Below are 26,889 nucleotides of genomic sequence, written 5' to 3'. Positions count from 1 at the left end.
ATACTTCACAGAGTATCGTTTCCTGTTTTCTTCTTTTATTTTCTCTTCTTTGCTCAACGGTTTATCTTTATATCTCTTATTTCTTTCTTTCTTGTAAAGCATGCCAGCTTCGAATGTTCTAGAACTATTCTACGTCTTTTGCATTTTCATTTTTGTACACTGATAAGTTAACGCTTTTTGAAGTAATTAGATATTTAAAAAAATTAAAGAATTTTCGACAGAGTGATCAGAGGATATAATTAGGAGGTAAGATAAAGTTTGTAACCTTATTACAATTAAAAAATGAATCATTATTAAACTCAGTTTACTTATTGTTATCATATTCTATTTAATAATGTAAAATATTAGACTATTAAGAGAACTATTCAAAATGATGTTTAGTTAACTTTGGATTATGAAAAGACAGTCATGGTAGTCGAACGAAAGAGCCATGTAGAAGTTTGTTTTATAAAATGCTAAAATAAATGATTGATGGTTATTTGAAATAAACTGTAATACAGATAAATTGAGAATAGAAGTTAAGATAACTCAAAGATGACTCGTTGTCTGCGGTGTGTTGCAGAATAGCGAAGACGTTTTGCTTCAGTAACCGCGGACACGGCCTCTACCTCGCCTCGCCCACTGAAATACAAAAGTTCACAATCGACGCTGAGTTCTGGTGAGTATCGAAATGAAATAAAAACATTCAATTATAAGATTAAGCCGAAAGCGACATTGTGAAACTTTCGACTTACGCTAAATATTAAATGTGCATATTAGTTAATGTGTCATTGAATACATTTATTATTAGTACATTAGTAAAATAATACATTAATTATTAATATTATTAATTAATCTATTATTAATACTATTATTTAATCTTTATTACGTCTATAATTTCTTTGACTAATTACAGAACAAAATGTAATTTCATTTTTTTATGTTCCCGAAAAAGTGCGTACAGATGAAGTACTTTACCTAAATAAACTAGACAAGCAGGGAGACGAGATATTCTATGAACATATTTATACAAGCTCCAAAACGTACTCTTTCAGTCAGCAACTAAACGAAATGATCGGAGAGCTATTCCTGCCGCGGGACATGCCCGAGCCGCCCAAGGAGAGCTTCTTTCGAGGGTTGTTCGGCGGAGGGTCCCGGCCGCTGGACAGGGAGGAACTATGTGCGTAGCTATACCATTTCGTATTACATCACGAAGTCCCCCTATCGCCCCCCATGTAACCTCTGTCCGCGCAGTCGGCGAGAACAGCGGCAAGCCGATCCGCAGCGTGGCCAAGCACATCCCGGGGGTGGAGGCCACGGGGCAGCGCGCGACGGCGGCGGCCGGCGAGGTGTCGCGCGCGCACCAGATGGTGGTGGAGCGCGGCGACCGGCTGACGCAGCTGGAGGACCGCGCCGAGCGCATGCACTCGCAGGCCTCCGAGTTCTCCAGCTCGGCGCACCAGCTCATGCTCAAGTACAAGGACAAGAAGTGGTACCAGCTGTGAGACGCCGCTTCGTGCGATGTGATAATGTAAATACTAAACGATACTATACTATACTTAATCTTTTTATACAGTGTACCTTATGTATTACCGTAGTGGTTTCTCTATATAGCACTCTTCCCGTCTCGCGTTTCTCTTGTTTTGAACACTGTACTTTATGATTCGAGATGTGTGCAAAAGGCCGGAAACGACCGTGTGTGTGCTGTGGGATGTGTTTGGAGGGAGTGTGTGTGTCGACTGTCGACTGTTGGCCGTCGGCTGTCGGCTGTCGGCAGTCGATCGAGTTAGTAGTTCTGTAGCAAAACGTTGAGAGTTATATACAACCATGTGCCGCATTGATTTACCGTTGATGTAGTGTTATCTTATTATAGTGTTGCGTCAATATGAGATTATTTAAAGTTGCTACCTTAAAGATAACTTAAGTAGATGTAATTTTTTATAGATACGAGCGAACGTAACGGATGAAATTATAATAGTAATTGTGAATCGTGTTGATCTGTGTAAAGTAAATATTTATAAATAAATGAATAATATAAAAGTAAATGATTGAAAAGTTAAGCATTGGATGACAATAATTTTGTTACATTTGTCTGAAGTTTTGATTTCGCGCTGCAAGCGTGTTCTTGTTTATTTGATCTGCACAATGTCTTCTATTGAATACCTCTTTAATAAAATTGATCTATATTATATGAGCTGTTATCTACTCTATATCCTGTTTTTATTCTAACACTTCAATCTTTCTATATATTTTAAATGATTAATTCATGTATATGTTATATATTAAGAATGAAAAGTGGGTAAAATGATTTTATTAAGATTTAATGAATTAGTCGAGGTGCGCCTCTTTACAATGATAGCAATACAACGGACGGGCTGCCGGCCTGAGTAGACCTGACCAATAGGTGTCGTGTCGGTGTTGTTAGCTAATAAACTATTAACAAATCAAACTGAAAGAAGCGATAACTAATATTATATGTAAAATATCGGTTTAAGTAACGCACTACGTATCGCAAGTATTAGATAAGTCTGTGCGGAGAAATCGTTGCAGTTTATATGTAGAGGAGCATTTATTACTTCTGCGACCTGCCAACAACCGGGCACATTTCCGAACAAATAAAATGCAGCGAGTATTATCCGCTCATTGGTTGTAGGTAGTCTAGGTATAGGTATCGGTGTATCGCATGGCAATAATCGTTTCGACCGAAGCGTCACTTGACGTCGGTCCACTTCCTTCCCCGCCCGCTCTCGCTGAAAGTCAAACAGCAATTCCGACCGATCTTGGCTTATTTGTAACCTGTGGCGTTGATTCTTTCGTTTAGTGATCGTAGCGAATTTTGTACCTAATTTCTTGTGTAGATTTCGGATGCCAAAGATGACTATTTTGAAAATCCGTTTTGTATATAATATCTAGTAGATACGCGTTACGCGGTATGTTACATTTCATTTTAGAATATGTTATATAGTTTATTTAGATAATTGCGAATATGATAATCTAGCGTTACTATCGAAGGAATATATTGAACTATTATAAACAAATATAAAACTAATGCTGTTCCGATATTATATCAATAACGTTAATATTTTAATCAGATTATTTTGGTATGTAGACGTGTATACAACCGATGACAGAATTGATTCGTAAAATTTAATATTTTCTTATCTATATTAAGTGGTTTTAGTGAATGCATATTTTAGTGTTTTACAAGTTATACTTATTCTACTACAAGGTCGTTGTAGATATCGGCTGCGACGCTCTCGGGTCGCTCGAGTTTCCGAGATGATTGTGAATTAGAAACCAATTCGTCACAGATATAAACTCGGACTTTCTTTGCATGAAGCCGTCGGTTACCCACATCGTTATGAGACTTACTATCTTTCTAAACTTTCCGCATACTAACGATGTTGTTATGAGTTATATCTTTAAACAACTAGTACTTACACTGCACACGATAATGATGTATTATTGTCAAAAAATGTCGTACAATATAATTTATTAATTTATACTTTTGTGCTATTTACTTACCATAAAAAAATTACTTACCAATTTTACAGTTTGGTGTATTTTGAAGCTTTTTCATTGTTATGGTCATAGGATCTGCATTTGACCTAAATTAATCTTAACAGATATGTATGTCGTCTATAATGTACGCTTAAGTTACCTCTTCTTAGTTCGAGATTGCCTTGAGCAGAGACCAATGCTCACAAACGGCCCGCGTCCCGCTTCCCGAGGGGTTGCCTGAACCGAATTTGTGCCTCGTGACATGCAATATCTTATTATATGTACCATCGTGTATGTTAAGTTTAAACAATTCTATTTATTGTTACTCGGCAACCGCACATTCCGGCCCCGGTCCGGGTCCGAACCGATATGTTGTTTGCGCTTTCTATATACTTCTAACTAAACGTTCCCATTGAAAGCTATTCATTTGGAAATTATGGGACTAAATTAATATAAGGATTGTAAATAAATAATTTAAAAAACTTGTGGCAAATTATTACTTGTTAATCTTTAATATTCGTAGTTAATTTGAATATTATTTTATATGGATTAGTCGACTGTCTCTTTTTTAACGTTACGGAAACGAGGAAGATATAAAAGTATAACTATACATATTGTATATAAAGGATGCTGTTGAATTATATTATTTAGTTTGGTAGATGATTATAGTCATTATATATAAATAAAACATAAAAATAAAATTATATCGAAATTAATGTGTCTTTTATTACTATCCTCCTAGTGTTAAAGAAAATCGTCAATTGCAGGTTGGTGTTTGACAACAGAGTTTATTTTTAAAATTGGAAATTAAGGTTAAGGGTTTACAATCCGGGGACCTGAGACGAGCGCGCCGCTGTGGGGGTAGCTGGCAGCGGCAAACTCTCATAGGTACATGCCCAATGTCCATGCGAGCGATTTCAACGCTTTTTTTATTTATATAAATTTTTCATGTGATTTAAAACTGCATTATTTTTGTGATATTTTTGATTTTACGATTATTTCATGGTTATCTATAAAAATAAATAAAATTAAAGTGTCTGCCTGTGATTTAAAAAAAACTGCCTCTTTTAAAGTAAAGGCTATTTGCGTGTTACCAAAATTAAAAAAAAAATCAAATCAAAATTCAAAATTGAAGTTTTGCAAGTCACCGTTTAGTAAAAGTAGAGTATCAAAAATTACAAAAAAAAGAGTTGTCATTGTTTTGTCATCGTTTCGTCTTTTTTTCCATTAATTTCATTATTGTATTGTTAATATTAAATACTTTGCGCTTTAGCCAATTATTAACTCGGTTGTAATTTTGTTCTATTTTTATATTTTGGTTTATACATTATTACTTTTAAAATTACTTAACCCTATATTATATATTTTAATTCAACACATAGATATATTATATAACTATTTGTCGTCTTATAAGAATAAAACTTATATATTTCAATTTAATACATAGGTTTAGTATACAGTATGTATAAAAAAAACCCTTTTTGACCCCAAAAGTGGTTATTAGGTATCGTGAGTTGGTTCTATCTGTGTAATCATTTTTAAAATACTAAGTAAAAAAAATTACCCCATATAAAGTTTAAATTTAAATGACGAAAATCACAAAAATTAATAAAATATTGGAAAGTCTTCATTGCTTAAGGCAGTGTCACATCACGCTCATTAGGTTTGTTTTTATTTTAATTTTATTTTTTATTTCTCTTTATTTTTGTGTCTTACACACTGTTTGGTTAATCTTATCTCATATCTATGTTTTAGTAAGTAGAGGAAACTTAATTAAGTTATGAAAAAAAATGTATTACTTATAAGTGTAAAATGACTGTATGTTTCCCTGAAAAAGTTAATAAATAAATAATGCGTTAGTGTCCAAGTGGCTCAGAACGCTTACTGAGATCGTGAGCTGGGTGATTTGTGGCTTTTTTTATTTTAGCCGGCAGACATTATTCACACACGGCCATCTGATCCCAAACTAAGCAGAACTTGTACTGTGGAAACCAGACAACTGATATACTACATATACTATTTTTCTTTTGTAAATACATACTTATATAAATAATTACACCCAGACTCAGGACAAACAGACATGTTCATTCACACAAATGTCTGTCCTGGGTGGGAATCGAACCCACAACCTTCGGCGTGAAAATCTACCAACCACGCCCACCGGCTCGTTAGAGTGACACACTCGTACACGTGCCAGCGGTAATTCAAAGGCACTCAAAGGTGCCGCCTCCAGGCTCTGATGATGTCGCATTTCAAAAAAAATGTTTAATTTTGGGGAATTGGGGCACTATTATGTGCATTTTAAATTACAATAACATTTTTATAATAATGAATACTTGATTTTTAATATTTATATATATTAATACCTATATGCCCCTTTCGGGTGGGACGGGGTTTTTTTACACATTGTATATAATTTGTAATCTAATAAGTACACAACTTATAAATTTCAAACCAACACATAGGCATAGTATAATATCGATGGCAGCAAAGTAGACACAGACATCTTTGTAATAGCAATTTTTCAGAAGATCATATTAAGTAAAAAAATAGTAACCATTTCGAAATTTATGTACCAATTAACATGAAATTTTCCAGGATGATTTAAAATAACATTTTTATTTATTGTATAACGGGTTTTATCGCTTTGTCGTTTTTATAACCTAATAAGTATAATTTAGATGTATTTTTTTACTTTGTAAAAGCCTCAACGTAAAAGAAGACATCTGCCTGATATCTGTTTATTCGTTGTAATCAAAATAGTGCTCATTCTAATTAAAATATTTTATAAATTAAGGTAACAACCTCCAGAACTATTTTTAAGGCTATTTAAAGAAATCTAAGCGACATAAAAACAGTATTCAACATTTTTAGACTAAAATTTTGTAGTTGTCTTCTTTTACTTTGCATATAACATTTCAAATAGCTTCATCTACGTCTCTCAGTTAAACCCATTTATTTTCCTAAACCACGCCAATGTTTTGTTTTAATAATAATGCGTATGTAATTTACTGGTGGTAGGGCTTTGTGCAAGCTTGTCTGGTTAGGTACCACCCACTCATCAGATATTCTACCGCAAAACAGCAATACTTGATATTGTTGTGTTCCGGTTTGAAGGGTGAGTGAGCCAGTGTAATTACAGGCACAGGGGACATAAAATCTTAGTTCCCAAGGTTGGTGGCGCATTGGATATGTAAGCGATGGTTGACATTTCTTACAATGCCAATGTCTAAGAGCGTTGGTGACCACTTACCATCAGGTGGCCCATATGCTCGTACGCCTTCCTATTCTATAAAAAAAAAAAAAAACTACCAAAGAAAATCAATGTCAAAATAAAAAATAAAGTGTAATGCTAATATACAAACAAAAAAAAGAATATGACTGTTTCTTAAAAGTATAATCAGCCTTGAAATTTACATAATATCTGGCCATTTTTAATCAGTTAAGTGTTTTATTGGTAACGAGCTGCGCCCGCGGTTCCACCCGCGTACAACTTAAAGGATTCACTAAAAGCGGACTTATAGTATTTCAGTAATAACAACATTTTTAGTTTCATTTTCGTGGGGTATTAGTATGTATTAGTTTTCGCCGCATCCAGGTCCAGATCGGGCGACATACAATTGACATGAGAACAGATAGATGAGAAAAACAGAATTCCCTTAAATCTATTCCAACAAATTTTAATGTCTGTCTCTGAGCTTTATTTATTATGACTGCAAACCTTCCTAAGAAATTGTATCCTTTTAAAATTGAAAGGTAAATCTGTATTTAAAAAATAAGTACTTATGATTAACTAAATATTAAAAAAACGAGTAATTATGAATTTAACAAAACAATGAGAAGAAAATTTACGCAAATAATGGATTATTTTAGCACTAATTTGGTTACCATAAAAAAAGGTTATAGTGAGTCATCCTTATATGATATAAATATGATATCGTAAACGTTTTTTTTTTACTTTTAAAGAAAAACAATTCTGGTTTACGTGATTTGTAACTTAACTTTAACGTTTACGCAGTGCACGTAATGGAAGCTCTCAGTTCAGCTCAAGTTTTACCCGTTTCAGCAACATTTTTTATTGATGCTTTGCACCTATTGGTTGTAACTTGATATTATTTTTTATTTATTTATTAAGTTTTACCAACAGTTGTATACACTGAATATAACACTTAATACATTTAAAAAATACATAGAATAGCGTAACGACTAATTATAGGTAAACACCGCTTGTAATTAAACACAAAAAGAAAAAAGTAGCGACAGCACATTCATGTAACATTAAATATAGATAAACTAAAACTTAATTACAACAATAGAAGAATATTCGAGGCAAGAAAATAAAAATGTATATAGTGAATAATTATGATTTTTTTCACGCTTTATCACAGCATTAACATATTTTACCCTTTTTACCCCGTTTAACTGGATTTTTAATTATGAAGCGAGCAAAGCCGCAGCTAAATCGCTAGTAAATAAAAATGAAAATATAATTATGAAACCTACTTAATAATATTGGTCCTATTGGCTGTACCAGAGTCCTTCACTAGAGAAATGTCATTTTCAAACACTATCAAGATCCCATCCCATTCTGATAGAGCGCGAATTATATCCCTTGTGGCGCCCCGTTTAATTTGCGCATTAATTGGCGACATTCAAGAACTCACTGGTGGTAGAGCTTTGTGCAAGCTCGTCTGGGTAGGTACCACCCACTCATCAGATATTCTACCGCAAAACAGCAATACTTGATATTGTTGTGTTCCGGTTTGAAGGGTGAGTGAGCCAGTGTAATTACAGGCACAGGGGACATAAAATCTTAGTTCCCAAGGTTGGTGGCGCATTGGATATGTAAGCGATGGTTGACATTTCTTACAATGCCAATGTCTAAGAGCGTTGGTGACCACTTACCATCAGGTGGCCCATATGCTCGTCCGCCTTCCTATTCTATAAAAAAAAAAAAAACTTTACATTGACACGAATGACCATTTATATATTCGCAATAGTTCGTCTCGCCACTAAATTCCCTTTGACTCGTGTGCAAGAGAGCGTCTCGACCGGCGAGGCGAAACCCAAAAGGGATGAATCAGATCGAATCGATTTTAGATATAAACATGAAGCAATGAAACGACAACCATATTGAGCAACTTTTTTTAATAAAACTTTTAACTATGATATAATAAATACAATAGAATACATTACGGGCATTTATTATGTCTCGGGCGTTCGGGCTGCGGGCGGGGCGGGGAGGGGGGAGGCCGTGGCCCCGGCGCCCGGAAGGCACATTTCTCGTTAGCAGACGGATGCGCGCCCTCTCCTTGTACACACACTGCACGCGCTAACTCAACGTAACATTGACACCGGCAATTCATTTAATTTTAAATTGTCACGACGGGAGTAGCACTAAGCCGCGTGCACATGTCATTAGTTTCGTCGTGATTTTAACAAATTCCCTGTCGATGACTTCAAACCTATCGAATTATATTTCTACATGTAACGAGCAATATTGACACACAATGCTATTTAGCTGCAGATTTCAACATTACAATAATATTTAATTTTGCAACATGAAGAAGGTTAGCGATTTACACATTAACTTAAAAATATCTGAACGTTTTATTTGTTTAAAGCAGCGGTACTCAACCTGCGGCCCGCCGGACTTCAGTGGTCGGCCCACTTGATGTTACTTCGTTTTAAACAAATATAAATTTGAAAGGTTTTTATTAATATTAGTTGTAACAATCCCGAACCTACGAAATCATTACCCAAATACTTTGTTTGCGGCCCGCGATGCCATGACTAACACGTGTTCGTGACCCCTGTAGAGATAAGGTTGAGTTTCGCTGCTTTAAAGTGTCGAGTGGGAAGACAGACGACCTAAATAACTGGTCGTTAACGATCTCATTCGGATTTAATATATTATAACACTTTACAATAAACTCGAATGCCGATATTCATTCTCGAATCACCACGTGTGTACAAGGCTCTTTCAATTTCACGCATATACAATTTTACAGAAAGACGTAATAAATAGTAGCGGAATGGTAAAGTTCGAAGTAGATCTGAAGTAGAGGCGGACGGCGCGGTCGGAGAGGGCGAGGTGTGGGCCTACATTACAGTATATCACAAAAACGCGTACATCGTAAAAAATCGCTGCGAGATTCTCGGAACGAACTTACCGGACCGAATACAAACGATCACATAGTACTATCACACTCGATCGATACAAAACTTGCATATAATTTACTATGGAAATGGGTATATTCAAAAGTTCTTTGCAAAAACGAACTCCGTCTGGTCGCATTCCTGTCGCCGGACGGAGCCTAGGAGGTCGATAGATCACGTCGGCACCACGGAGCGGTGCCGCAGCCCGCCGCGACCCACCGCGACCCACCGCGACGGGGGCGGCGGGAGACAGTACTTACAACGAGCGAGAGACATGAGTTGCGCCAAATCAACAATCGTCTAAACCTACTCTTACGCAATAAGGTATATATATAAAACATGACAACAAGATCCGAAGGCAACTAATTGCACTAAACACGTCGCGACCGACCGACCGACCGACCGCAGCGCTACGACGACCCTGCTAATCTAATAGCTCGCCGCGCGGTTGTGTACAATCGGTTCGATCGTGTTCTAAACTTTCGATGCAAAATATCTAATTTATTGCCAAATAATAGACCCGGCGCGCGCACGACACGTCACGTGACGTCATGTCACGTCACGTCGAGCACCTCTGAGGCGCGCGACCGGGAACGGAACCCGTGGCCCCGAAACTCAAATATACAACAACACTGTACGAAGCTGCGCCAGGGCGACGTCGATAGCACGACATGCTGCGACTGCGAGACGAGACTAACGATAAAAACATTTTAACGATTTGAACGCACAACGTCCGGTCTCTGGACGAAACCGACACTTTATCGGAGAACTTCAACGACGTGTAAAGAACAAAGAATAATAATAGTAAAATATTTGCCCATGGTTAGGTTACAAATAAACGATAACTTTAGTTTTCATATCTAACCCAGTGATCATAGGACCGATGATGTCATCATGTGATTAGCGAGACGATACGCAAGAAAATCGAAACACCGTTGATTCCAAAGGTTGTATGTATCATAATAGTGTTTATGAATTACTTACAAATTATATTAAATATGGAGAGAATATGAATATTGTAATGACACACGCTGCAGAATATAATACACAACTTTTACACGCGCGCTTTACACGTTAAGCGACAGTCGAGCGATCGAGTCGCGACCAAGCCGACGTGCGTCGTTGCTGATATTAATCTTATTAAGTAACTCGTAGAAAGAATTATTAAATTTAATATAAAATTTCTTTGTACACGATTTCATTACGTTTACACTTACCGGCCGAGATATGGTATAATATATCATAGTATTTATATAACGCGCATTTCATTGGAACGCATGACGTTTCGGTTAATTAATTAATATAAATCCATTCGACGAGTCTAATACAAAGTGGAAGCTGCTTCAATATTTAACAAGTGAGACCCGCGACAACGCTGACGACACGGCGATATGTTAATGATATCACATTCAAAGTGGATGGCGGTTCACCCGTTAGACAAAATCCTGTTCCTCGGCGAGAGATAATACTTGTAGACATTGCAAATAGCGACTTATATAATATAATAATACATTTCATTAGGTACGCAATAAGGCTCCGCGTTGTATGTAACGCGAACGAACAAACGAACAAACGAACGAACGACGCTGACGGGTGAACACCTCGCCAGTAACATCGAATAAAATTTATTACTTAACAACTACAGCACGAGCCGCGCAGCAGACGACGGCGGGACGACGGCGGGACGACGAGACGGTCGAATACGTTTACTTTCCGTACTGTCGACCTGTTTCACTTCATTTATATTTATAAAAGGAAGACGGACGATCAAACCGGTCACCTGAGGGCGAGTGGACTCCGCCATCGATACGTCGTCGACCGCGAAAACTAACATGTCTGACACCGGCACACTCGCCGTTCAAACTAGAGTAGAGGGGGCGACGGAGCCTCAATATTATAATCGATTCTTCCTAGACGGGAGCGATTATATATTTATCGAGTTATTGATTAGAACAATGAATCCTGAAGAGTCCTACCCACAATTCGCGTCAATCGTCTACCGCGAGTCCCGCGCGGCGCTATATGTACACGCCGCGTCCGAACACTCGCTAAGCTCCAAACTGTCTATTACTATAGAAAACTCCTCCACACTCGGTCGAGGGTGTCGACGGTATAAAATAATATGCTAATTTAAGTTTTTACATTTCTAATCTAAAAATAAAAAAATTCTAGGGAAACCCCCCTACATGTTGGTGCCATTTCGTTTTTAACATTAGTAGTTTAACCGTAAAACATAAATAATTCCACAGCACAGTTCTGAACACGAAGTCTAGTCGGGCCGTTTCGATATAACAATGTTCCCTAGCGTTCGTTACAGTATTTTCGGGTGAGGGTTATGAAACGACCTCTTACATTAAGCGCCGGTGTCTCAACGAACAAGCGACGATAACACATTATTCAATCAAGCTAACTCGCGTCGTTCGTGATCGTCAAAGTAATTATATAATAAACATTCTCAGCGTTAATCTAAGACAGAGTAACATTCTTGCTATGGAACAGTATATAGTGATACGATGGCGACCATTACGTCGAAGCTCCTATCTCTTCGTCGCCTTGTGTGTGTGTCGCGTGACAAGTGTGACACGTCACGTGACGGAATATGAAAAATATGTTAAACTATTTGTAATATTTTTCAAAGTACATTAAACACTTTGCCTTGTTTTGTTACGGAATTAAATGAACATCGCTTAAAGTCGACGTAGCCCTCCCCCACGACGGGCGGTCTCGCACAGCAGCGAGCACCGCCGGGGGGGGCGCGCGGCTGCACGATCACAACTCCGCCTTCACCGCGCCGGCCGCGCCCTCCGACACGTCGCGCGGCTGTTCCGCTTCGTGAGCGACGTGTGCTTCATGCTCGGTGAGCTCCTCGTGTGCTGTGTGCGCTTCGTGCGTGATATGCGCCTCGTGCGCGGGATGCGCTTCATGCGTTTTCTGCACTTCGGGCGCGTTCTGCGCTTCGTGCGCGTTCTGCACTTCGTGCGCGTTCTGCATTTCGTGTGCTTTCTGTGCCTCGTGTGTAATGCACACTTGATGCATATTCCACACGATATGATCTTCGTTCGCGTTCCGCGCGTTGTGCTCGTCGTGCGTAGTTTGTGTTTCGTGTGTGTTCTGCCCAATCTGCTCTTCGTGCGAAGTGTGCGCGTCGTGCTCGCTGTTCTCGTCGTGCGCAGTGTGCGCTTCGGGCTTTATGTGGTTTTCGAGTGTAGTGAGCGCTTCGTGCGCGTTCTGCTCCTCACGCGCGGAGCGTTCCCCCTGCACGTCGGGCTGACCGTGCAGCAGCGCCCCGTCGGGTGCCATGTTGCGGAAGGCGGTCAGCATCTTCTGCGCCAGCAGGATGGTGAGAGTGTCCTTGTCGTCGTGTATATCCGACTCGCCCTGTCGCTCGTCGCGCCGCTCGGACTCCGCCTCTGAAAAAATAGTTCATAACATTCAAACGACCCTTCTCTGCACCGAGACGACTCGACCGTCGAGAGTCAACAGTATCGGTCGATCCCGGACAATTTCAGCGACGTTTATTTAATTCTACTCGCACAACAAAGTGGCCACTCCGATATAAATATAATTTAAAAGCGGGTCGGATCACACTTCCGCTTTCTTATGCGAATGACACGCTCATCTACAGTCTAGCCACGACCACGCTACGCAGTCGGCGGCTCACGGCGAGGGTGTACCTGCGGAGGGCCAGAAGGGCTCGCCCTGCGCGAAGCCGTCGAACGACGCCCAGCCCTCCGCCGCGCCGCCCGCCGCGCCGCCCGCCGCGCCGCCCCACGCTGCACACACACACACACTGCGGTTACAGCTCGAGTGACTCCATGTGAAAAAAAATCACGAATCTATTTCGATCTAATTCCTCGATTATTGTAAGATTATGTATGTATCGATTTAAAAAGAGTTTTATTCGACGTATCCCGGGACGGGGAATGACTATCTTTTCGATTGAATTAAATGCATTATTTTATAAGACGTATGCAGGCAGTCAGTCAGTTTTCTGTCGACAACGGCCCGCAACCGTCCGGACGCGGCCCGGTCCGGTTCGGTCCGTGTCGGCGTGCGGGACTCACGTGACGCGTCGCAGGGCTGCGCCTCGCCGTCGTCGTCGGGCTCGTCGTCCCACATGCTGCGGACAAACACACGTGTGATTGGCGTGAGACTTTAGAGAAATCTTTTTTACATGGGAGTGAGTCACTAGGAGCTTTTAACTTTAGAATATATCTTTAGATCACACTCACTTTTTGTCATCGAAGTCCATTCCTAAGAAGTTCTTCCCACTCTCCAGCTACGGAAATAAGAGACATCATTTAGAAGACGGCATTATACATTTTTTACTATTAATATGACCTGATCATGTACATAACAGCAGGTCTAGCTCATCGTGTTTTCTTTTTGAAGACGAAATGATAAACACGCAAAGAGGAGTCGATACATTTAGGAAAAAAAAAATTCAATGTGAAGTGTGACCCTCGAGCCTGCACTTCCCACTGAGTTGTACAGAGTATATAAATGGCCATCGCTGCCAACACACGCACCCGTGGCTGACACTCACCGAGCGGTCCGCGCTCGCTTCCGCCTCCTGATCCGTGTCCGCTTCCGCTTTCGCCCCCTTGATGAGCTGTAGATAAAAAAATACCAAACAATATTTTAAAACAATTTATTTATTCAGAAGCATTACATTTTCTTATTGTTTGTTAAAAAATCTACCACCGGATCGGGAACTAACACCTAAGAAAATTGTTCAATTTGTAGCGCCCTGACGGCGATCGCTTCATTCGTAAGGTATATTTACACCTGAGAAGTCATTAGTTTTATAATATCTTTAACATACAAACAATTGTCTTTCAATTTGCCAATTGAACATTTTGGAATATTTTTTTGGGATCCAGTTGTAAAATCTGATGATCTATAATCATCCAACAAACAAGGTAATCCTGTGTAGTCGGAGAAAAGTATCTTATTAAATCCTGTAATATTTAGTAGAATTATTTAAATGGAGGTCGCACAGACGCACGCGGAGCTCCTCACCTGGCAGGCTGCGCCCTCGCCCCGCTCGCCCCGCTCGCCCCGCTGCCCGCCGGGCTCGTCCCACGCTGCGGGTGGCGAGGTCGACACATGCAACATTTCAGAAATTAACTTTATCGACAAACAGACTTTAAAATGCGCAACATTTTATCATTTTATAATTTCAAAATAGCTCAAAGTAAAAAATCACTTAAGTCCGTGATTCGAAACACTCGTTCGACTCCGTTAGAAGTTTCTCCGTTCCTCCGAAATAAATAATTTTACGTAATACATATCTCACGCCACCGGTATCCGTTACTTCTGATTTTATTAAATGCATAAATTTCAAAGGACGTATATAAAGAGACAATAGTATCAAACGCCGCCAACGTCGACAACGGTGCGTCACCGCCCAGACACGGCCCGGTCCGATTCGGTCCGTGTCGGGTGGTCGGGTGGTCGGGTGGTCGGCTGGTGCAGTAAAAAGCGGGACTCACGTGACGCGCCGCAGGGCTGCGCCTCGCCGTCGTCGTCGGGCTCATCGTCCCACATGCTGCGGACACACACACGGGTCAGACAAACTGCATTCGGGACTCGCGCAGTTAGAGAAGTATTTTTTGTGTCATTGAGTACAGCCTACTCCGACCACAAGAGGAGTAAAGACTATAAACAACATTGACATTGAATTTGTCGAGACTAGACATTAAAAATTCCGTTTTGAATCGGCGATGTTATTATTCGAACTTTGGAAGTAAATTAAAGTGTATAAGGATATACATATAGGATTAAATGATTAGTGTTATATCATAAATAAACTTATACTAATCGTCACGCTGCAGCCGAAGGCGCAAGATTACATCACACTCACTTTTTGTCATCGATCTCCAAGTCTAAGAAGCCCTCACCCTGCAGCTGTGGAAGTAAGAAATATCATTTGGAGGGTATTAGACTGCGACCATATTACAGATTCCGAACGCAGATTGCGGTCACTCACCGCGCGGCCCGCGTCGTCGTCGCCGTCCGCCCGCACCAAGGCCTTGGCCTGCTTCGTCGCCGTCACGAGCTGCAGGTATATCTACACGCAGAGGAACATCACGATATTATTCAACTGTTACTACTTAGACGCATATCTCTAATGGAGTATTCTTTGAAAGTAATTGACAAACTTTGTGAAACGGGAAATGGTACAAAATTATTATTGCAGCACGGTGATACCGCTCAACTCACTCGGAGCCGACATACTGAATGACATCGATGTGAAAACTAATATTATACTCGATGTGCAATAATGCAATTTTAATAGTTGACCGTCGACGACAGTCACCGACGGTCAAACATCGACGTACGGGTCGGGCCCGTCGGACAACTCGACTCACCTGGTAGCCCTCCGTCAACGTCTCCCGCGGCTGGTCCGACCCGACCTACAAACGATTAAGGATTACTAATCACGTCCCCCTCCCTACAAACGTGTGACCGCTCGTCCGGCGGGGCCCCGCAAGCGCCGTCCCCGCGACGACCGGCCGCGTCCTCACCTCGTACGCGTTCTCCGCCGGGTACACGCCGCCCTGCGAACAGCGAGTGCGATGCCGTGAGCGGCGAGCGGGCGGGGGGGGCGGGGGGGGGCGGGGAGCGGGCGGGGAGGGCGCGTACTCACGAGCGGCGTGTCGAGGCGCAGCAGCAGCGGGCCCAGCGAGCGCTCGCAGAAGGCGGCCCAGCGCGCGCCCAGCGCCGCGCCCGGCGCCGCCCGCGCGCGCAGCGCCCGCAGCGCGCCCAGCACGTGCCCCATGTAGCCCGCGCGCACCGCCCTGCACAGCCAGCGCGTCACAGCCCGCCCGCCGCGCCGCGCGCGCGGGGCGGGCACTCACCTCCTGTCCTCGTTCTGCTCGAACGCGTCCATCAGCCGCGTCGGCAGGTCGCACTCTTCGATCAACTGGAATTGTGAGGTACGAGTGAGTCTCCCGGATCGCCTCCGCGTCCGGCGGCCCGGTCCCGGCGGCACTCACGTGTTTCGTGTAGCGGTCGCCGAAGCGTCTGTTCTCCATCGCGTTCCGTATGAGCGCGCAGACCTGGGCGTGCAGGAAGTTGTTATGCGGATACGCGAACAGCATGTCTAATAGCACGCACGCCGTGCCTGCGGGGCGAGGAGCGACTCGTGAGATTTTGCAAAGCGGGACCGATTTCGTCGTATCGGTCGAGCGTCGAAAGGATGCGCTACCGTAAACGAGCTTACTACGAAAATAACACAAAGTTTTAAATAGAACTTTCAGAAACAGAACTTTCAGAAACAGAATTTTCAGAAATAGTCCAAAATCGGTCGAGCTACAATTCGATACAATCGCGCGGCACTGGCGCTCGGTTATGGTACAGTCGGCGGCGCACCGAGGGTGATGAGCGCCGTGGGCACGTCGTCCACCTCGGACTGCGCCAGGCGCGCCAGCAGCGCCGCGGCGTGCACGCGCTCGGCGCCCACGCCGCCCGCCGCGCCGTCGGCCGCGCGCAGCAGCGCGTTGTGCAGCAGCGGCAGGTGCGGCGCGATGGCGCGCTCCAGCGCCTCCAGCTCCGCGTCGGCGCCGTCGGCGGGCTGCAGCAGCGCCAGCAGCAGGCGGCAGCAGTGCACGAGCGCGGCGCGGCGCGCGGCGGGCGGCGCCGTGAAGGCGGCCTGCAGCAGGCGGCGGCCGGCGTCGTCGGCGCGCAGGCGGGCGCAGAGCGCGCGCGCGCCGGGCCCGCCGTCCGCGTCCAGCGCCGCGTCCACCAGCAGCGCCGCCGCGTTGGCCGCGCCGCCCGCCCGCGCGCGCGCCCGGGCCCGCTCCCGCTCCCGCTCCCGCTCCCGCTCCCGCTCCCCCTCCCCCTTCTCCGCGTTGTGGTTGGAGTCGAGCGTCTCGCGCCCGTCGGCGGGCGGGCCGTCGTCGTACGTGCCGCAGATTATGTGGATGAGACTGTCGAGGAACTGATACTCGTCCAGCCACTGAAACGGAAGCCGGACGCATTTTTGGTATATTCGGTAGTAGTAGCTTCACTTTCTCGCCGAGCCTCCGCGAGTCCGACTCTCCGTGTTAAACTTTAGTTACAAATTATTTATCATTAAGATGGCAAGAGCAATATTAACGTGAGCGATGGGCCCTCGTCTCCCATGGAGTTCCATAAAATGTAATGTTTACCGAAACTAAACCAATGAGCGAACGAAACTGTTTACTTCGAGGTAGAGTTTAGTGGAAGCTCTGCTGGGTCCACCTGGTTCACCCACCGATCAGATCTTCTCCCACCAAACGGCTATACGTAGCATTTATATCTTACTTCCGAAGGTCAAATTGTCTGGCGATGATGCTCAAAGATGAAGAATTGTGGGTGTAAAACCCAAGAAAATGTAGTGAATAAATGTTAATATAGATCCAATAGGATTCCATTTAACCATAATGTTTGTCAAATAAAAAAAATCTGTAAATAAGGTAACATTTCAAGTAAAATGCTTCTACTATATTATTATTAAAGTTTTTTTATGATTTGGAATAAATTGCGCCATATCAGCTATAATGAAACGAGATGCCAATGGATTATTTAAAAAAAAATTACAACAATTTAATCCACGGCCGCGCAAAGTAGAACTGACAACTGACACGTTAGATTTAATATGACAATAATAACCATCGTCACAGACAAAATATATTCTTTGCAAATAAGTAGTTTTACGATTTCCGTCGCAACTTAAACTTATAATAATATTTGGGACATTATTCACACGCGGCCATCTGGTCCCAAATATCCCAAGATATTATTATTACTTAAACTTATGTAATTTTATTATAAAGTAAATATTTAATAATATATCTTTTAATTATTTTTCTTTTTAAACAAAATCACCACATGAAGGAATATTAAATCAAATAGGGTTGAATCTGTAAATATATTTTCGAATTCATTTTTCGCCCAGAGGAAATGCTTCTAGCATTCTTGCCACCATTCCACGCGGTCACGATTTGTACAGTAACCATTTTTAATTTTTGTTTAATGTATTCATTTTCTGCAATATAAAGTTTCCAAATATCCACATTTCGACAGATGATCACGTGTTAAAAATTACGAAACGAAATCACGATTTCAAAGTTTTAATGCCTTAACGAATAATAAAGAGAATGAGATTCTATCGAGAGGTAACAAGTCGTGAATCAATAATAGCCCGTTATATTTTAAATAAATTAAAAAGAAACATGCAGAAGTGACTACTAGCTTATATTAATAATATGATTATAATACTTATTACTCGTATAATTAAATGGAACGAACCTCCATGATAATCTCATTAAAGGGGTCCGTGAGGCTCAAGAAGCACTTGAAAGTGTCACAGATAGCGGAGGTAGATATGTGCCGCAGCAGGTTGGGCAGGAAGTCGCGTCTTGATTTAAAGAAATCCAGAACCCGCAGACACACAATGTTATGCATATACCAATCCTGAAAGTGGAACAGCATATCATATTAGTTATGCCAGTCTAGTTTTGTATGTAGACTTTTACACCAGGCTCAAGTAAAACATCCATCGATACTGACAATTTTATGTACAATAACACCTGGATCCATGAAGCGTGAACCTATATATATAAACTAGATACAAAATAAAATAAGTATTTGCACCTGTTTTGGACTTCTCTGAAGCAAGATTTCAATAGTTTTGCTGAAGTAAGAAGCCAGCAAAGGATTCAAGGGTGGATCTCTATTAACAAAGTCACAGAGTCTGTTCATCTGCATGACGTCCATGGACAGGCGGTCGCGCAACGTGAACAGGTTACTCGCCAACACCTCGCTGGCGATGTTCGCGTGTCGATACTGAGATGTGAGCTCCACATTCTTGGGTGGCTCTTCGGTGACCAGAGTGATGAGTTCCGCGAGAATCTCTGGCTTCGTGAGACTGCAGACACATTGTTACACAGTAATACTACTTATAATATTATTAAATACTCAAACAGCAATATGATAGCGTCGCACGTTACCTCTATGATTATGGGGGAACTATGTGGACTACTATATAAATAGCGTAAATAAGAGTAAACTCAATAATTACGGGATATTTATGTTTTGGATATTTACTATCCTATTATGTGACACTCTTATAGAATTTCTTATAAAAAAGTAATAAGCTAAACAGGAAGCCTCCGTTTCTCTAAAGTTAGTTAAAACCTTTCTGATCAAATCTTATATCTTTCTGTTGTTTAGGATGTGAATACTTTTTATTATACTGTGTCCGATTATAAATGATTTTAATTTATAGAATTTATGTATTATGGATATCTGTAATAATTGGAATACTAATTTCATTAAATTGTTTGCATTTTAATATTGTCAAAAACATAACTTTATGCTAGTTTTATATATGAATTTGTATTCACACTAATTTTGGAAAAATTAGTGCAAAGGTATGAATTTTATTATAATATTTTTTTTGTTAAAACAATAAATTTTTGACAGTTTAACTTTTTAACTACAATATATGTAAACAAAATTGTAACTTACAATTGTATTAGAGCCTTGTTGTCTGCTTTGCATTCTTGCAAGATATCATACGCCTCTAGTACTTGCGTTAATGTGACGTTCTGTAAGAAACAATAATCTTACATATTACCAATAAAATATTTAATAGCACGAATAAAAATTGTTTTTAAATACAAAAAAACTAGTGCGATTTATACATGAGAAAATATTTCTATGTAGTCAATCCTCTAGCTACTCATAACCATCAATTTCAACAACAAAATACGCACCCCCTCCTTTAGGAGAACGTTTAACTCCCTTGCTCCTATATAATTACCGCTCCAGAACATAATTTAAATTAATAAGTACAAACTATATAATAATTATAAATTCATAAAAAATCATTAACTTTTAAATAATTTAGTTTATCACTATGTAGAAGTGCAACGATCCGATTTCTGTCTAACAAATTGACAATTACCGACATTCGACAACTCCGACAAGACAAGGCAAGCAGAAAAGACAGTTTAGTACTGTATTGCCAGGCTATGTTGAAGCATTTTAAGCTTGAATTAATGATATTATACTTAATATTTATTATACTTTTAAAACAACTCTAGAAGTATTTAGTTTTATAATTTACATTATAGGAAGGAATATTTATTTTACTTATTTTTGTCGTTAACATACGACCAAAGATAATATAATTTCTGGGTTTTACTGCATCTATTTGTATATTCGACTATTATATAGGTATGTATATACAGGGCTACAGGGTAATATGTCACGATCCTTTTAAAGGGTTATAGTTCAGGACAATAGCTATCAAATGACCCCCAAAATGCTTATGCAAAAGTGTATCGTTTTCGAGTTATTAATTTTTTAATATTTTTTTTATTTAAAGGATGTTTAAGATTCTAAAATTCAATAAAAAAAAATCAACGTATTTTCCCTATTTTTTTTTGTATTTCTTGCTAGGGTACATCCTAGTTAATAATAACCAGTTATAAAACAAAAACAATCTTCAAGCATTTTTAAATTACAGATCCAAAACTGTACAACTTTTCGATGTTTAATTTTGATTCTTTAAGTTACTCGCAATTTTTTTGTAAAAATCACTATGGCTCTTATCGTGCGGATCATTTTAAAAACATCTGCGTTTCCTTAGCTATCCATCGGTACATAAAAAGTACAGTAACAATCATAAACTCCAGGTAGGAAATTCTAAGAAATGCTATTGTTAAGAAATTAAATCTGGATCAAAGACAAAAGGACCTCAATGCAAAGTAGTTAAAGATTATTTTTAATAGGGGTAATAGGTAAAAAAGGAGAGATAAACCAGAGCTGTTTGTGGAATACTATTATCAATTCCTTTGCTATGGATATTGTAACGGTGACGCCGCAGCTGCTCGTCGTGAGTATAATCGTCGATTTCCGGATCGCCGGACACCTGACAATAGTGTCTTTATTGGTGTGTATCGTCGAATTAGAGAAACTGGTCGCGTGCAAAGGAGACAATCTGATTCCGGACGCCCTCGTGTCCGTTCTCCAGATGAAGAAGATGTAATTATTCGTCATTTTCGAGAGGACCCTACAGTTTCCACCAATATTGTGGCAAACCGACTGGGCGTATCTCAATGGAGAGTCTGGTTTACTGTCCACGCGGCTGGATTGTATCCCTATCATTACACACCCGTACACGTGATTGAAGAAGGAGATCCTGCAAGACGTTTAGATTTTTGCCGATTTATGCTACACTGTGATGCAGAAAATCCCAATTTTTTGAGAAAAATTTTATGGACAGACGAGTCAAAGTTTGACAAAGATGGTATTACTAACTACCACAATATTCGATATTGGTCTCAAAAAGAACAGGGAAACCCTCACAAAAAGCGATTAAGCGGTTCCCAAAGACGTTTCTCGGTAAACGTCTGGATGGGGATTATCAATGATAATCTTATTGGCCACATTTCCTACCTGATAACTTAAATGGTGAAAGTTATGAAAGCTTGCTTAGAGAAATCCTGCATGAGTTACTCGAAAATGTTTCGCTGAAACTTAGGCAGAGAATGATATTCCAGCATGATGGTTGCCCCGCACACTTTCGAATGTCCGTAAGACAGTGGCTAGACAGCAATTATCGTAATAGATGGATTGGCAGAGGAGGACCAATCCCATGGCCAGCGAGAAGTCTAGATTTGACTCCGATGGACTATTATGTCTGGGGGCATATGAAAAGCCTGGTTTATGTTGTTTCACCAGTACAAACAATTGAAGAACTCAAAACAAGAATAATGAATGCTGCAAATTCTATTCGACATAGCTTGAGTAGTGTTGTAGTAAAAAGTGAATTAAGAAAAAGAATGCGTATTTGTATACGAAATAGGGGATCTCATTTTGAACACGAATTATGAATAATAAACAGTGTAATTTCGAAAGTATGGAGTAACTAAAAAGATTAAGTATATTGTTTTTGATTTAAATTCAAAATTGCAATGACAGCTCTGGTTTATCTCTCCTTTTTTACCTATTACCCCTATTAAAAATAATCTTTAACTACTTTGCATTGAGGTCCTTTTGTCTTTGATCCAGATTTAATTTCTTAACAATAGCATTTCTTAGAATTTCCTACCTGGTCTCTTTGTTATCTAATTTTCTCCTGAGTTTATGATTGTTACTGTACTTTTTATGTACCGATGGATAGCTAAGGAAACGCAGATGTTTTTAAAATGATCCACACGATAAGAGCCATAGTGATTTTTACAAAAAAATTGCGAGTAACTTAAAGAATCAAAATTAAACATCGAAAAGTTGTACAGTTTTGGATCTGTAATTTAAAAATGCTTGAAGATTGTTTTTGTTTTATAACTGGTTATTATTAACTAGGATGTACCCTAGCAAGAAATACAAAAAAAAATAGGGAAAATACGTTGATTTTTTTTTTATTGAATTTTAGAATCTTAAACATCCTTTAAATAAAAAAAATATTAAAAAATTAATAACTCGAAAACGATACACTTTTGCATAAGCATTTTGGGGGTCATTTGATAGCTATTGTCCTGAACTATAACCCTTTAAAAGGATCGTGACATATTACCCTGTAACCCTGTATAGCATAATTAGGGTGAATTTAAGCTTTTAATATTTTAACCTGTCATCAAAATTATTTATAATAAATACAATCACATTGTATTTGTTATAAATAACAACAAGTCACATCTTACAATAGTATTTAAAAAAAAAACAATTGAATTTACTTTATTGTTTATTTACTTAAATAACAAGAACTATACAAGAACGATTTTATTGTAAAGATTATTTGGACTGCAACAATCGCATTGCTAGCGCCTCAGCCTCTTGCACTGACAATGATGCTGACACATCTTCAATCTTCTTCACTTTCCGAGGAATTATACTTTCTTGTGGAATGCCCTTACTCTCTAGCAGCTTTCTCTTAGTTGGTCTGAAAAAATCAACAAAAATCTATGATGCCATACACTTTTTATTAAACAATAATTCATGTACTAACTTTTGAAATTCTAACCTGTGATATATTTCATTCCTTTCAGATATCTCACTTTCAGAAGAACTGTAAATTTCTGAAGTATTATTTAAAGAGTTTGTTTCTTCATTATGACTATTCTCACCATCTTTTACTCCATAAACTTTGTCAGGATCTGGAAGCCATGACAAATCAGGTCCGTCTGACTCAGATTGTGATCCAAAGTCATCTTTCTCTCCTTCGTCATCTTTTTTATTTTTCAGTTTCCGTTTTTGTTCCTTATGTTTTGCTTTCACTTTTTCTCTGAATCTCATTTTATCAAATTTATCTTCTTCTCGCAAAACTTCTTTAGCTTTCTCAATATCTATACCACCCACATTTTCATTAACAAATTGTTTAGCCAAATCAGACTTAACATCTTTTTTATCATCTTCTATTGCTTCACCGTCTTCTGTAAACTTCACCAAAGTGTTGACTTTTATTTTTTTTTTAAGTATTTTCTTAGCAACTGCAGCTTTAGTCAAAGGCTTGGTATTCTTTTTTAACTCTCTGTTATCATCAATTGGAACTGTAGGTAAGTCTACATGCACATTTTTCTTTTTTACTTGAAGGAAACTGTCTTCATCGCTATCTTCATTGTCATTGTGAAAATCAAATTTAGGAATCTCTTTCTTTGTTTTAGATTTTTTGGTTACTTCCGTAACCAGTTCATTAGTATTTTCAGACTCACTCTGATCAGATCCGTCATCATTTGAAGCTTTTGCTTTTAATTTTTCAATAGCATCATCTGTATTTTTGGCATCCGGTACATGTGTTGCTATTGCAGTTTTATTATATTTCTGCAGAAATCTTATTCTCGGTGGAACTATTAGACCTAGTGATCTAGCATAGGCATCTGTGTCTATTGAGTGAATATTAAAGATGTCTTTATTCTTCATCAAATAAACAGATTTTAAATAACTGACAAATGCTCTTTGTGCTGTTTGTTTAAGATCAGTGTTATCTGAAAGCAGACTTTCTATTTTTCTTTGAGGTGACATTACCTTTGACGGGTCAACAGATATTTTATTTATAGGAATTTTATTTTTATTCAGATCTTCAATGATTGCTTCCTCATGCGGCAATAACATCAACAATCCTTCACCTTTTCCAAGCACCCCCCGAGCAGTACGACCGGCTCTATGTATATAAGTATCCACATTTTCTGGACAATCATACTGTATAACCCAGTTCACCCTAGGAAAGTCTAACCCTCTGGAGGCTAAATCTGTAGCAAATAGTATTACATTTGACTTTCTGCAGAATTCTTGATAGATTCTTTCTCTTTTCTCTTGATGTAGTGTACCATACAAAGCAAGAAGACTAACTCCAGGTCTTAATTTACAAAATAAGTCATAAGTATACTTCACTTGTTTACAAGTAGCCATAAATACTAATACTTTTTGTTTAAGATGGTTTCTGATGAAAGACCACAGAATTCCTACCTTCTCATCAATTTCACAAACAATGTAGCTCTGTTGCAGAGACTCTGGAGTAACAGTAGCAGCCTGTTCATGAGGTGCTACATATGTAGGAAAAGACAAACTCAGTCGAGCTAAATCTTTGACAGATTTTGTTTGCGTAGCCGAAAATAGTAGTGTTTGCCTCTTTGGAGGCAAATTTTCTATTATAGCATTCATTGTTGCTTCGAAGCCCATGTCAAGGCATCGGTCAGCTTCATCTAGCACCAGAATCTGGAGATGACTGCAATCAAATAGAGGATTCTCATCCATATGTTGCAAAAGACGTCCAGGTGTACATATGAGAATATTCATCTGATCCATTCTCTTCCTCTCAAATTTAAGATTTTGACCACCAATTATTAAGCCAGCAGAAAAATCATGAAGGTGTCCTACTTTCCTAAGAGTTTCATATATCTGATAAGCTAATTCCCTAGTTGGTGATATAACTAGTGCTCCAACACCATCCATTCTAGTCCATTTTTTACAGAATAATATTTCTAATATGGGTATCAAAAAAGCTAGTGTCTTTCCTGAGCCCGTCTTAGCAGCCCCTAATATATCCTTACCCTGCAAAGCATAACCTATAGCTTGCCTCTGTATGTCTGTTGGAGTAAAAAAATTGTTTTCATTAAGACCTTTTAAAGTCTTTTGTGACAAAGGGAAATCCTTAAATAACTTTATTTCCACCGGAACAATCTGAAATTGAAATTTTAATATCACAAAATATCGAATCAAATAAAATCTTTAATTTTGAGACGTACATATAAAAACCATACCTTGTCATACTGTGCCTGTAAATATTGAATAGCTGCATCTTCTTCCACACTCTTTTTCTTTTTAGGTTTAAAAAGCCGATGCTTTTTTTTATTCATATTGTTTTTTACTCCTTCTTTGGTCATATTTTAAAGACAATAACAAACTCTCTTTCCACATGTACAATTGACATAGCATTGACAATTTATTTTAATGTTGCTATCATATAATTGCTATAAATATCTTTACAATGGTGTTGTTACTATTATACTATACAAAGCTGGAAATCACTGAAAATGAAACGTTTTTGCAAAACTTGCGCTATAGGATCAGACAAATTGCATCGCTACCGAAACGAGATTTAAGACAAAACGGTATGTTTGTACATCCAGAATTAAGTGAGTGTACACACGTTTTTGTCCGATGTGATAGAGTTTCGAAGCCACTTACGTCACCCTATTCTGGACCGTTTAAAGTTTTAAGTAAATCAGCGAAACATTTCAAGATAGTGATTAATGGTATCGAAAAAATAGTAAGCGTCGATCGCCTCAAGCCGGCGTTTCTAATTACCAGCGAAGATAGCATCGATCGAATTCCAAATAAGGTAGAAGCTAATAAAAACAATAAGCCTATGACAACGAGATCTGGTCGTATAGTTAGACCTGTTGTGAGATTTGCATATAGATAGATCGAAATATTTAGTAATTTTTTTAAATATAATTAATTGTAATTTATAAACATATTTTGATGTTACACACATAAAAAAGGATCATATTATATACTTTTTTTGCTTTTTTATAATTTCTTTGTTTAAAGATTTTAGTTGTTTTTAAGATTTTTTCGAGTACCTTGGTTGCTTTTGTTTCTAGTTCATAGTGTTATACATAAATTTTTGTTGTAGTTATTGAATGTTTGTTACTGGTTTTTATTTATTTTTAGAAAATAGTTAATTTTTTTTCTCAAAGGGGGATGCTATGTGCCGTTAGCACATCGCCTTTTTAGTTGTACTCCATATTTGGCATGACGAAATCATAA

At 39.3% G+C, this 26,889-nt stretch overlaps 3 protein-coding genes across 6 annotated transcripts in view; 1 reads left to right on the top strand and 2 right to left on the bottom strand.

The window, feature by feature from the left end:
- Positions 1–4,196, top strand: part of LOC126772119 (syntaxin-binding protein 5) — a 249,638-nt gene extending 245,442 nt beyond the window's left edge. For all 4 annotated transcript variants that reach the window (XM_050492279.1, XM_050492276.1, XM_050492277.1 and 1 more), the window contains 3 exons: positions 563–658; positions 1,035–1,159; positions 1,234–4,196. In XM_050492279.1, the coding sequence (XP_050348236.1) occupies positions 563–658; positions 1,035–1,159; positions 1,234–1,484 (472 nt within the window). In that variant the 3' untranslated portion in view covers positions 1,485–4,196. The remainder of the gene's footprint in view (positions 1–562; positions 659–1,034; positions 1,160–1,233) is intronic.
- A 4,415-nt stretch (positions 4,197–8,611) lies between these two features.
- On the bottom strand, positions 8,612–20,605 carry LOC126772538 (serine/threonine-protein phosphatase 6 regulatory subunit 1). Its single transcript, XM_050492937.1, has 19 exons — positions 20,388–20,605; positions 20,140–20,219; positions 19,264–19,537; positions 18,919–19,083; positions 17,017–17,602; positions 16,641–16,768; positions 16,503–16,567; positions 16,292–16,442; positions 16,170–16,202; positions 16,014–16,058; positions 15,632–15,712; positions 15,506–15,549; positions 15,135–15,190; positions 14,662–14,726; positions 14,186–14,251; positions 13,872–13,918; positions 13,704–13,759; positions 13,314–13,412; positions 8,612–13,049 (listed from the first exon to the last, which is right to left on the bottom strand). The coding sequence occupies exons 1-19, from the start codon at positions 20,445–20,447 to the stop codon at positions 12,409–12,411; spliced, it is 2,742 nt and encodes a 913-aa protein (XP_050348894.1). The 5' UTR covers positions 20,448–20,605; the 3' UTR covers positions 8,612–12,408.
- A 2,755-nt stretch (positions 20,606–23,360) lies between these two features.
- On the bottom strand, positions 23,361–26,040 carry LOC126772534 (probable ATP-dependent RNA helicase DDX10). The gene is made up of 3 exons (XM_050492931.1): positions 25,878–26,040; positions 23,642–25,797; positions 23,361–23,560 (listed from the first exon to the last, which is right to left on the bottom strand). Exons 1-3 carry the CDS (start codon positions 25,998–26,000, stop codon positions 23,413–23,415), a joined length of 2,427 nt encoding a protein of 808 aa, XP_050348888.1. The 5' UTR covers positions 26,001–26,040; the 3' UTR covers positions 23,361–23,412.
- Positions 26,041–26,889: the final 849 nt, after the last annotated feature.

This window comes from Nymphalis io, chromosome 12 (genome assembly GCF_905147045.1).
Source record: "Nymphalis io chromosome 12, ilAglIoxx1.1, whole genome shotgun sequence".
In the NCBI taxonomy this organism is placed as follows: Eukaryota; Metazoa; Arthropoda; class Insecta; order Lepidoptera; family Nymphalidae; genus Nymphalis; species Nymphalis io.
Note: the sequence above shows the minus strand (reverse complement) of the source record. Positions and strands in the feature narration are given on the sequence as shown.

Excerpts from the sequence above, each read along its gene's own strand:
- LOC126772538 (XM_050492937.1), bottom strand. The coding sequence starts at position 20,447 with ATGTTCTGGAGCGGTAATTATATAGGAGCAAGGGAGTTAAACGTTCTC. Across the intron at positions 16,443-16,502 it reads GAGCAGAACGAGGACAGGAG|GGCGGTGCGCGCGGGCTACA; the intron begins GTGAGTGCCCGC and ends CTGGCTGTGCAG. Across the intron at positions 15,191-15,505 it reads TTGGAGATCGATGACAAAAA|CATGTGGGACGATGAGCCCG; the intron begins GTGAGTGTGATG and ends GTGTGTCCGCAG.
- LOC126772534 (XM_050492931.1), bottom strand. The coding sequence starts at position 26,000 with ATGACCAAAGAAGGAGTAAAAAACAATATGAATAAAAAAAAGCATCGG. Across the intron at positions 25,798-25,877 it reads TACAGGCACAGTATGACAAG|ATTGTTCCGGTGGAAATAAA; the intron begins GTATGGTTTTTA and ends TTTCAATTTCAG. Across the intron at positions 23,561-23,641 it reads AGGAATGAAATATATCACAG|ACCAACTAAGAGAAAGCTGC; the intron begins GTTAGAATTTCA and ends TGATTTTTTCAG.